General features: G+C 41.5%; 1 protein-coding gene across 1 annotated transcript in view; it reads right to left on the reverse strand.

Moving 5' to 3' along the window:
* Positions 1 to 10,945: 10,945 nt before the first annotated feature.
* Positions 10,946 to 13,188, reverse strand: part of AMPH (amphiphysin) — a 121,166-nt gene continuing 118,923 nt past the window's right edge. Inside the window, exon 22 of the mRNA XM_086467816.1 lies at positions 10,946 to 11,053. Within this exon, the coding sequence (XP_086323942.1) occupies positions 10,946 to 11,053 (108 nt within the window). The remainder of the gene's footprint in view (positions 11,054 to 13,188) is intronic.

Consider the following 13,188-nt stretch of genomic DNA (forward strand, 5'->3'; position numbering starts at 1 on the left):
TTCTGCTCCTAAATTGATTGGAATTTCTCATCCAAAGGCACAGGGACTCTTGCCACTCATCTCAGTGGGATTTCAAACACACTCAAATAACTGGAGACAACCTACACACAGAGATATTTTTTTTTTTAGCCTTGCCTAACTCCTATCAGCTTCTTATGTATAAAAGAGTTTCTGCTAAGGAAAGCAACAGCTCAATAATTTTTTACAAAAAAAAATGATCTTGACTCTTTCTTCCTGCAAACCCAAACCCGTGCTGGGGGTTTCTCTCATACATGGTATAAAAATCATAATGTCATCAGGGACTTTATATAGCTCCGTACAGCTCATGGTGCTAAATGACCTAGTAGGTACAAGTTTGTCCACAAGCGAGTCTGACTTTGCATGGCTGAATCCAGCTCAATGTAGAGAACCAGCACATGGTTTTGATGAGCCCACTTGAGCCTTTTTTGAGACGTGAGTGGGCAGAGCTCTATAACAGGTGTAACTGCATTCAACGTTGGTCGTTGTTCTGATTTCAGCTAGGAAATTTTAAGTTGACAATTTAATAGTACTTTCTGTGTTGATACATCTGATAGGTGTATCACAGCAACTGTGAAGAGTATGTAAAGCCATTCAAATGCTCAGTAATCAATTACAGTGATTAATAAGAATTTAGTTAACTTAAGGATTGCCTTCCAACAATCTTTTTGTAGATGCTTCTATCTTGACAAAATATTCACCTTCAGGGCTGGCTTCTTCCTTTGCTCAAAACTTACTTACAACTTGTTGAGAAGACATGAAAATCAGGCCAGCTATTTTACCAAGGCAGACAAGGTAGAGAGGTGCATGGAAAGAATTGTAAGGAAATGCATGGGAGCATTCTTCAGGTTGTAGGAGACTAGGCCAATCTGGAGCACCATGGCCATCTTGAATAATGAGTCTGCTCCACACCTCAGTCACCCCATCCCATTGTTCCCCACCATGGAGACACCTGAGTGTGGGTTACCCCCTTCTCTGGTGCTTTGGCTGTGGCATTGCTTCCTTTTTTTCTCTCCTTCCTTTCATTATCTGTATCTGCTACCATTCAGGTCAATACTCAAGACACTACTGACTTCAGCAGAGTCAAACCATCCCTTTCCCTCCCAAGGCGGAGGGAAAGCCAGTCATTTCCACTCCAGCAAGAGCTGAACCGAGCATGGGAGAGCGCTTGGCTCTCCTGGCTTACTACAAATCCTACTGAGGGAAGGGGCTCTTATTTCTGCTGGGCTTTGGCTGAACGGTCCACCTTGCAAAGTGCTAAGCACTCACACAGATGGCAAGACGAGAGGGAGTCACAAGAAGGGGCTCTAGCTCCCACCAACAGTGAAAGTCCCATTACCAATAAAAAGTGTGGGAAAAGTACCATCTAGAAGTGCAACTTTAACATCAAAACAAGTATTTATCGTTTCATGATGTAGCATTTGGCAACCAGAGCTGTTAGATCTTTAAACAGCATTTTGTTGGTTTCCTGTCTTAATGGCAAAATAGAACTGAAGGCCTGTTGCAATTGGAAACGATGTTTGTGGCTTTCTGAGTGGGATCAAAAAAAAACAACTATGTGAGTTTATTTTGCAAAACTACAGAAAGCTGCAATATCAACAGCAGTGCAGCATTGGCCCAGGACTTGCACATCACCGATCCTGGAGACATACACATGAGAAGTTTCTTACTTTGACCACTCACTCCATGTGCGGTGTTAAGAGGCAACATAGCCTGGAAAAAGAAGATGAACTGCTCTAATATAGCTCCCGGTCTACCCTTAGGCTCTTGCTGGAAGGTGTAGACAAATACCTGTAAGGGTAAACCTGGGAATGGAGCTCTTTGCAATTCAGAGTCTGAAAAATATCCACACTCTGATTTAAATAATGATTTTTTTTTTCCTTAAATCTTTGCTTTATAAAACTAAAATGCAATAAAGTACTGAATGCTTTGTTGAAAAACTTGAATCTATATATCCCTGAGCAACTTCAGGAGCACTGGCTTTCTCTGTTTCTTGTAAGTGTTAGCTAAAAATAATTTTCAGACAAGGACCACTTTTTTGTGAATCTCCCAAAATGCTTTGCTTTCTTCAGCTGTTGCAGGAAAAAATGGTGAAAACCTTTTATTCTGTGACCTAGAAGAATAAGTGAACTCAAAGTTAGGAGTCCTTGCTGATACAGCAAATTCAGGCTGTCAATCAAGACAATGTCCTGATCTTGAGGTAAGCCAGGCTGTAGCCCTTTGTTTCCCCTTGGAGATGATGGCAGCTCCATTTTGAGGACTACTAAAACTAGATTGCCTTAGAAACAATATAAGAAACAGTCCTACATGGAGAAGAAGATGGACTGCAGGATCTGAAAGGTGTCTTAAAATTTCACTTCTAGTTCTAGAAACCTTTGATGCAACTTCATAAAGACTGATGAGAGTGTATATTTAAGTATCCTGTTTCTGTAAACAGCTCTTGTTTGTGCTTGAGTTTTATCTGATAAATACACCACAGTTTAGCAGCACCTCCCAGCTGCTTGTCAGCTGTGTGGAGTACCGCACATCACTCAACAGTCCAGGAAGGAAGAGTCAACAAATCAGGAGGGAATGAAAAGATGCTCAGTGTTGCGCAAGGTAGGATGCTTCTCACTGACTCTCCGAAAGACTGTACTTATAACAACTTGCTCTGGAGTAGCAAGAGGGAGCTGCAGCAGTTAGTGCTACGTGGCTCCTAGGATGTCCCCTTGGAAATTACAGGCACTATACAGTCCCTCCTGCCTCCTGCCCAGGTCTTCAGCAGAAGATAGTTTGAAAAGGACTCTAAGATGGAGGTGGTTTTCTCCAATAAGGCTTCTCCAGCATTTACTGTGCCCTTCCCTATTTACATCTGGAAAGTATTTTGCCGCTTCATCCCTCTGGATTTTGCATCCATAAAGTTCCTTACTTGGAGTAAAACCTGGAAACAGCCATGGGACATGCAAACTTGGCAATTTCATCCAAAGTGCCCTCCTACTCCCTAGCCATTTACAATAGCACTTCTCCCTTCCTGGTTCTCTCCCTCTTGGACACCCCTAGTCCCCTACCAAGCACTTCCTACCCTTTTGTGCCTGCTCTTCTCCCATGTCTAGACAAATAAGCTGGAATGTCTCTACAAAATGTTCCTGGCATTGTGGGGATGTTTCCTCTGCAAACACATCACTGCCATAGTAAATGGCAGAAGGGCAAGGGAATGGCTGCTGGTGCAGTGGTACCACCTGCTGACTTGGTTGTCCAGCTCATGCACCAGCAGTGGGCAGGTGTCTTTGTGCATGCAGATGAGAGATTTCTTTTGGGAGAAACCTGTGTCCCAGTTAATATCAGTCCCAGAAATGGTGATACAGACCAGTCTCCCTGGGTGGGGAGTGGATCCTAGGTGATATTTGGTACCATTGGATGTAGATGAACTGTGACTCTCCAGTTACTTTACAGGTAAATTTGACAGTGTCCTCTGGGAGTGGCTGGGCTGTGATAGAGAGTGGCTCCTGGTCCAGGTGGAGGGCCCAGAACACACCTGCAGGGAGAGGACACAGCAGGGATGAGGCTTCAGCAACAAATCCTCATTCCTGAGGTCGTGGGGGTGATGTCAAACCATGGGCACCTCACCTGTGAGGAAGAGGGACCGAGCTTTACTCCCTGCTTCTGCTGGCAAAGGCACATAGTGCTTCACAATGTGAGGATGGGGAGAAATGCAAAACCTTATCATCTCCAGCATGTGGGTTCTATTGCACACATTTCCCAGCCATCACACAGTGGAATCCAGCCATTTGTCCACAAGTTATCTACAAAGTGTCATTTGAGCTTGGGACTTGGGTAATAGGACATTGCAGATATTAGATAATAGGGCACTGCATAATTAGGCTGGGGGACAAAGGGAAGTGTGATATAAGACCAAGAAGAAACATAGTCTGTCATTGTTAAGAATAACTAACACATATGACTTCCTTCCAAGGCAAGAGACAAGCTTGGAAGGTTTTCAGGAAGCGCATATTTTTTTATAGCCTTGCCACAGCTCCTCAGAAAAGGAAATTCAGACCTCTCAGAAACAGGCAATAACAAAGGGTAGGAATACTATGCTATTTCACAGACCTAAATCAAGCAGCTAGTATAGAAAAATGGTGGAATGTTTTATTTACTGGTGTTATCCCTACAAGTCTCCTCTCTCTACTTCCTTTACTGTTTAGAGGATCCCATTTAGGGGAGAGGTGGTTTGGTGCAGTATTTTTGTAGCCTCAAAAGCCAGTGTCAGGCAACTGAGGACTGACTGGCTTGCTGGTTTTGAGCACTCCAACATCAGAAGACTGCAAATATTCATTTGTCAGTGCTGTTTTGGCTGAAAGTCAAATACTGCAGCACTAATGCCCAAGAACCGTAAGTCAAGCAGGGCTTTCAGTCACCCCAGTGAAACCAGGACAAACCGCGGGTAGGTTGAACCGAGAGAGACAGAGTTGGGAGGAGACATGTAAGAAAATTACAAGGGAAACTGGCTTTACAAGGTCAAACTAGTGCGAAGGATCTAGAAAATGAAGACATTTTATGTCTTAAAGTGTTTTCCCATAGTTAATAATTTACCTATTTATTTAATTATTTTAAGCAGAGGTAGCATATAAAATTATTTTTTTCCTCTTAAACCAACATTGTCTCTTTGAATTCAATCAGCTGAGTAGCTTATTCCTTGGTGCAGATTTACTGTTTGGTATACCACATGGGTTTTAATATGCGTGAGATGCAAGGATATGCTGCTGTAATGACTTATGGTGCAGCTTGATAACGTACTTTTGTGTCTTTGCCTGCAGGTTGACGGAGACAGTTGCTGCGTACACAAAACTGGTGTTGCTTCTGTTATTGCACTGAATTTGCCTTGTGTGTCTACAGGTATGAGCCAACTTCAGATAATGAGCTATTACTGGAACTAACTCATAGCTGATTCATGATCCAAATGACAGCTAATTTGGCAAATGCATATTCTAGCATCTACCACCCTCTGCTGGGTATGAAGGAGTAAACCCCTCAGGAGCCCTATTTGAGCAGCTGTGTGGATGCTATATAGCATCCCTAGGCATGCATGGATGCTAAGAATTCCTACAGTACCCTGAAAATTTTAAGAAAAACAGTTGTCCATTGGTCATTTTTATTTTCAGGAGTATTTTTTAGGTGGACAGCAGTGTGATGTTCTTTTTTGGGCTAGGAGATTCCCAAAGAACCTCAGCATTTATACAGCCTCTCCTGTAAAACATGTTATTATAGGCTTAAAATACAGTGTTCTGAATCCTTGCCAATGGCTGTGGACAATTTCCAAGTTCATTTGTATCTCTACAAGACCTTGGGAGTCACAGCACCGTGCCAGGTATGGGGTCTGTCAGATTTTAGCCCTTTTATATGACTTTCTCATTTGGTGATTTTAACCAGCACAGCTTATTCCTCGAGATTACATGTTTTTTTCATTCACTAACACACAGCCAGATTCCTCCTTCCATTGCAGCTCACTGTGTTTAAATTTAAAAACTTATATAGAGAATTTGGCTTTCTCATGAATAATTACCTGAAATAAATGAAGTATAGGAATCCTGGAGTACATTCACCTTTTCCTTTGTAGCGTGTACCTTGGAAACATAATTTAAATATATAACTACTAACCTTTCCAGTGTTTTGATGTTCTTGGTCCAATTATACCTTGTACTACAAGCAGTCTGTCTAGGCAAATATAGAGGCATTGTTAGTGACCGGGGGTTAGCCTGGCTTGCACCAAAGCCTATGCTCTGATAGCTCCAGAAGAGACCCCAGCCTATTTTCTTCTCTGAAACCAGGTTGAGGACATCCGAAGGCTCTGTTTCTGGTGGCTGCATGCTCCTTTGTTGTTCTCTGCATTGCAGTTAGTGCCCGTGGCTGGACAGAAAACCTGCATACACAGTGTTATACTTTTACTAGTATCTGGGTATTTTCTTTCTCTAATGTTTCCTTTAACTGGTATTAAGCATCTGAATGTGCAGCACAATTCCCTTTGGAATGGTTTCAGCTTTGTCAAATTGATGCTAATGACGAGGTCTTCCTGTTGGTTACAGGACACAGGAAACTGGAAGAGGGTAAATTTGGATTTGGAAAGAAATTCTTTCCTGTGAGGGTGGTGAGGCACTGGCACAGGCTGCCCAGAGAAGCTGGGGCTGCCCCCTCCCTGGCAGTGTTCAAGGCCAGGTTGGATGGGGCTTGGAGCAACCTGGTCTAGTGGAAGGTGTCCCTGCCCATGGCAGGGGGGTTGGAACTAGATGGTCTTTAAGGTCCCTTCCAACCCAAACCATTCTGTGATTCTGTGATTTGGAGAGCACTGCAGTTTTCCCTGCATGATGCTTCTGTGCTGATTTAACGGATCAGAGCGAAGACATCCATGCAAGAGAAACACAGCTGTATTTGAAATGCTGCCGGAGACACGGTACACACAAAGACAGCATCAGAGCTGAAATCACATGGATGAAGACCTAAGAGAGGAATCTTTGAAAACTGACTATCTCATCATACATCTATACATTTAGCAAGATGCTGAGTCCAAAAACATAGCCCACTTCGTATTCTCTAATTCTGAACCCAGACTGAGAACGTGCCATTTCCTAAAATTCCTCTTCCTAATTGAACAGAATTTCTTTACTCCAGAAGGAGCTGGGGTTTAAAACAGAAGCAAAGTGGCTGCCGTGTAGCATCACCAGCTTGCTTGCACCAAGTCCACTGCAGTCTCCTCGTCTGCAGCAAACATCTCGCCAGCAGAGCGCACATCAGAGCTAACAGTGACATTGCTGATTAGAGCCGGCTGGAAAAACACCTTCACGCTCTTTTGTGCTGCTTTCAGAAATGTGACCTTGCCTAATTAACTGAACTAACTACTTCCTGTAGCCAGGGATTGGCTTATCAGGTGGTGTTTCATCAACTGTCACCTTAGTGGTTTAAACAGAAAAAGACAGATCTTTTAAATCTGTTTTAAAAGCTAACAATAAAATCTGATTTTGTCCTCCAAGCAGCAAACTGTGGTGTTTTGGAGGCTACTGTGGTACTTCTGGCTGCTACAGCTGTATTACTTGCTCGTGCTTTGCCTGCACAGCAATGTGTAAGAGGGGACAGCCTTGTAAAATGTTCCTACAGCCAGTGGCTGCTCTTTCCCAACCCCATTGATCTAACCTACCCATCACGGTGACTTTGTTCTGATGTCTTTTTCCTTCCGTCAGCAAGACACTAAGAAATTTTCATTAAGCACGAGCTTAATGAGACTATGATTTATTTCAAAACTTTCTGGCATTAGGGCATCAGTAATCAGAGCATCCTGGAATGAAACGCCATGCAATCAGAGTAGGACCGTACCCCCCCAGCCTCCCTTCCCTCTTCCTTGTAGAAGGCAGAGATGCACTCAGCTGTGAGGTCTGGAAGAGCTGGAGCAAGATGGGAAGAGAAGGAGGAGGAGAAAAGGGACAGAAGTGTCATTCAGGGTCTGCATTTTTCATTATTCATGAAAGGTTATAAAGCAGATAGATGATCTGCAAATACACAATTTATGCATTCACTCACTTGAGGTGCTCCTCCATCTTCAGTTATTTCGCCTTACTTCCAAGGCCACGCCGTGCATAATCAGCCTGTGGGATCAGCAGATTGGGTCCCTAAATCTTTCAAAGGTTTATTTCATGTGGAATTAGAAATTACAGCTGCTGTACAAGGTTAGTAGTGTGTGCTTTCTTAGGCATAAATAAGTCTTTAAAGAAATCAAGTCACAAGAGGTTATTGTTTTACAATCACTCTGAAAGCATGAAATTCGGTAACTTGCCAAGTCCAATGTGGTGTGTTAAGCAGGAAAATCCAAGAAAAGTGAAAAATAATTCTGGGCTAATATAAGTCCATGGGGGAGGGTATCACTCGTATGTTAACAGCCATACATACTGGAACGAATTTCCCTTGCTTGCCCTAGAATAAGCTTCTATAGATCACAAAGAAATACACTTATTTTATACTGTTAATCTCAGAAGCTACAGACATAAAAGTCTGATTGTCTAAGAAAACTAGAGTAAAAAGAAATCGAATATGAGAAACAGTTGTAATCCAAAATGATGAATACATTTCTATTAATGAACTCCTTCTGTTAGAAAGGAAAATTATCATTCTGGCTAACTTATCAATGTCCTTCCTTTAACATCTATCATCTTAGTATATGGAATTTTGCAAGGAATTATAAAGATATAACATTAATAATTCTCCTCATGCTTCCTGCAAGACATCTATTTGCTTTGTGTCTCTGGCGTGTGTGAGACACGAAGACATACTTCGTGTCAGAATGGTATGCCATATCCACAGTAACCTGCAGCACTTAAGTGACCTAGGCATCATGTGCAATAGCACGGCTTTTGGGACATCATCAGTACATTTTCTTAATGCCAGCAAATAATGACAGTCCTTGCAGTGAGATGTGGACATTTGATGGTTTTTGAAATTACATTTTTCTTTATATTGAGGTGGAATTAAGAACTGAAGAGTAGAGTCAAGAGGTATTTCTGAAGAGCATGTCAGAAGAAACCATGAAAGCTCTTTGCTGTAGACCAGAGACCTTTCCTATCTACATACAACCCCAAGCGTCCCGCAAACCCCTTACCAGTGGATTTGGCACATTGACCTGTACCAAGGACACAGAAGACTCAAGGCCAACGGTGTTGACTTTGACTTGGGTACTTCTAGCACCAAGAGGGCATAATGAAAACTGCACACAATCAGCATTGGGTAAAGAAATGGTTTGGGCTGATCATAGTGTCCTCTGCTTCCTTAGGGTTATGGCTGTCACGCATGATGGTCTCACTTGATTGTAGGCCCCAGTCAAAGAAGTGGCAACATGGTGTCCACAGGTAAACTGAGGCTCCATTGTCCAGTGCTCGTCTGTTGCAGTGATCTGTAGAGCAGCTATTACTGAAACGCAAGTGTCGAGACGCAGTGAAGCAGGAAACTGGCCTGGAGGTCATCAGAGTCTCATTGTAAATCAGGTGTAATAGGTTATTATGACCACCTCAAAGTGGTGCACTGGGTTATGGAATCTATTGTAACACACCAAAACCAAAAGAAAGTTGCTTCCTGTTGATGTTCTTGGCCCTGGATCACTACTGATTGCCAAACCTGTTAAAGGAACGAAGAGAAAACCAAAGAGCTTTCCTGCAACCTCCTTAGACTGTTCTTTGTGACATTTCAAAGCCGAAAATCCCAGCTACCCCAGTTGAGCCATTCAGCTTCTTCAAAAAACACAGCTATCATTAGACTTGCTTTTGAAAAACAGAGAGAAACCAACTTTCCTCCTCTTCCAGAGCAACAAAAAAATCTGTTTCTTCAACTGAAACCGCACGAAATTAGAAACAGAATGGAAACAGACACCATTCGCACACAAAACAAGCCCCCAACCAAAATATCATGAAATATAACATAATTGCTGGGAAAACAGAAAATATTTGAAGCTTCTATGCATCAGCAAACACAAAAGAGCAGATTCACAGAGAACTTTCTTTCTGCACAAATTAAATGGAGAAGCAAAAAATTACTAAGAGGCAGCAATCTTCAGTTGAGTGATGGTCAAGCACAGACAAGCTCCCTTGGTGCTTGTGGACATATACTAGCTGGCCGTCAGAGCCTGGAACAGCAGCAGAAGCCAGCAGATGTGCTGAGCTGGGTTTCAGACCTTTTGGAGCTCTGGCCAACTAGGGTTGAGAGCAAGAATTTAGATGGTGTACCTGTTATGCTGTGTTTCTTTGGAAAAAGAGGTATTAAATTAAGATTAGATTCTCTAATACAACACATAAACTACATGAACTTCAGTGTTGCCAAACTTCAAAAGCACCACAGACGAAACAGCTTCTTTGGATCAAAGGTTTATTTTTAATGACACAGCACTGGAAAACATAAGTTACAGATGACTTTTTCATACAGGATACATTATATATCTTATTTTAAAAGGATCTGTGAAGGTACGCTGCCTAAATATATATAGTGAAAATATATTGTGTTTATTTCTTCTCAGAGGTTAGTTCTGTTTATTTTTTTAAATTTATTCAGCCAATTAAATAAAAAAGTACAGATTAGCATCATAACAGTTCCCCTCCAGATTATCTCATTGTAACTACTGCAGCTGGAAGAGGAGACCGAGCCATGCCTTCTCAAAGGTTTAGCAGCTTTGAACATGATGTTATTCATCATCTCAGAATGAAAATTTCACATTACAAACACAGATACTGTATCATGTTTTGGCAATGGAGCAGCTAGTTTTGCTTTGGAACAAAACCATTTCCTGTAATGCCAGACAGTGAGAGAGCAATGCGTGTACTGATGACACTACACAGCCAGAGAACTACAATGAAGTCATGAAAATGCATATATATCCATATGCACTTATATATACACATGTAAGTTCTTATGTGTATATATATTATGCATGTCCAAACAGAACATTGAAAAACGTTGCAGCAGTTTATTTTTTTAAACACATGAAACTTATAATAGTTTGACCTCATTACTACAGGATAACTAATTAAATCTTCTGCAGTGCAACTCAATACAATACACTTAGTGCAGAGAAGTTAAGGTTTTGGTATTGAGGAGGCTAATTTCAGATTTCATGGGAAAGGACCAAATACAGGATCACCATAGCTCTGACAAAGCACAAACAAACCTGTTGCCACGTTTATGTGAACAAATAAGGACATTTCTTTTTTATTTGATTTTTTTTTTCAGGTACTGCTTCAGCAATCGCTAGCTTAACTGTTTGCGTTCATGCTCATTTTGATATGTTTCAACAAGCTTTGTCTGGCACCAGTCTGTAAACCATTAACACCTTAAACTACAAAAAGGTGGGCTCCTGTGTTTCAAAGAGGTTAAAAACCTACTGACTGAGCTTCATACCATGTTCGTCTGGCTGAGCGGAGAACTACTCCAGATGGCGTGTGAAGTTCTCTGGGAAAAGTCCTTTATAACTATTTGCATCTCTGTACTGAAGCCACTCGGTTTCCTTAATGCCTGTCAACCAGCCAGCCTCCTGCAAGGAAAAAGACAGAGTCTCTTAAACTTCAGGTCTCCCCATTTCCTTGCTACGAGCTTCAGACCTGAAGATGTTTCAGAGTCACATGGCTAAAGGATTTGGTGCTTTGGTTCAAAAGCAGCCTCTGATTTTGCACAGACCATTTTCTCTGTTCTGCCAGACACACTGAGTGACCGTGAAGCATACTGCATGGCCTTTTGCCCATCTAACCCCTAGCTGAACACCAAACTGGACAGAATCAGTCTTCCAGGTCATCCAGTATTACACCAGAGCTGCACCTGTGCAAATCTCTGTTGAGACTTTTTCAAAGTTGCTACAACAATATCGGCACACTTGCGCAGTAAGGGCATAGCAGTGACCCAGAAACATTACACAATACCACAGACAGGAGAAAAAAATAGTTTTCAATCTGAATTTTTCCCCCTGAGAATTCTTTTCTCTTGTTTGTGTATCCACAGTCAAAAGAAACAACAGTTCTTTCAGTCTCTGGAGTTACTTTCTCTAGAAACTCAAACTTAGTTAACATGCAATTATTTTTCTAAAACCTCCTGGAAATCTAAACTAGAACTTGACAGGCAAAATTGCAAAAAATCACCAGCAGTCCAAGCAATCAAAAACGGGATTTCATATTGGAAAGTGCTGGGTTCTTTTAAGTGTGATCATTCTACCTGGAATAAAATAAATTCAGTATTTTCAGAAATGATCAACCTAGTCTCATCTCACTAACTCAGTCACTCTGTGCTTTGTTTCTTTTAAGAACGGGAGCCAAAGCAAAGCCATGACAAACAGAATTTCTAATGTTGCCATATTATTATTGCACAGAGTACATACACAGGGAGACAGAGTAGCTTGGACAGATCTTCACACACACCACTGAGTCATGATCGCTCAGTGGCTGCATGTAGTGGTGTACCGGCTCTCTGCCCCAAAATAAGCATCATTAAAGCAGATGCAGCTTATGATGGTATTGGCCAGGTACACGTACCTGGGGACATGTTTCTGAGGCATGTGGAATATCTGAGAGAAAGGAGAGAGGAACTGCAGCTTTCTAGCACAGGCAGTGTACATTGTACAAAAGAATGAATGGTTTCACTTGATAATAACTTCAATTCAAGACTCACAGAAAAATTGAAGCCACTGGGTGGGACTGGTTTGCTTCGAATGCGGAACACAGGCTGGCGTTACCAGCTATATTAGAATTATGGGTTTTGATAGGTCAATTTTGAAAGGGAATAAAGAATAACAAAGATAAAAAGACTCTATATAAATCAACAAAGTACCTGGCAAAAGACAAAAAGGTTAAGCTTTATGGTGATGTTAAACATGAAGGGCAAATATGTACAGAGTAATAAAGATATGACAAGAATGGTTCAGAAACATGAATACATAAAGGTTTATTTCCTCCATCATTGCACACAATTTACTCCAATTAATGCTAATGGAATTTTGATGCACACCACAAGAGAAGAACATACTTCATGGATTCACAATGTGAAGAGTAAGCATATTTAATACATAAAGTCCTAAGAAAAACAGACGGAAGAGAGCAGAGCAGATTTTGCTATCCTTACAGCAGTGTCCTGTTCTGCAAATACTGATAATGAAATCAGTTGAACTGCCCATGAGGTCAGATGCAGCATAATTTGAGTAAGGACAACAGAATCTATCTCTACAAAAAGAGCATAGTGCCCTGCTGAAAGAAAATATATTTATTCTGAAATTAAACAAATGAATTAACAAACAAACACCAAAAAAATTACTTATTAAAAGAAAGCTCAGCTGAGATGACGAACACTGGTTATTACCTACCTTTGGACAGCATCAACCATCGAAACAATTTCAAACACTCGTATGTGCTTAGGGCATTAGTATTTAGACCTATTTTAAGAAATATTCTTCATTCAGAGCAGTGCTCTTAGCTACCTGACTAGGCAGATCCAGTGCCTCACCTCTCAACCCCCAAATCAATGGGAGACTTTTCACCCAACACTACTGGCACTAATGGATGCCCATGAAGTGGCTGGTGCCCAGTGTGCAGTATGGTCTTCTCTTCTAAAGCAGCGGCCAAAAATCAGCTCTCTTCACTGCAACTCAATTTAACATATGGAATAAAATTGTTTAAAAATTTACCT

Source organism: Leptosomus discolor, chromosome 7 (genome assembly GCF_034619465.1).
Source record: "Leptosomus discolor isolate bLepDis1 chromosome 7, bLepDis1.hap2, whole genome shotgun sequence".
Taxonomy (NCBI): domain Eukaryota; kingdom Metazoa; phylum Chordata; class Aves; order Leptosomiformes; family Leptosomidae; genus Leptosomus; species Leptosomus discolor.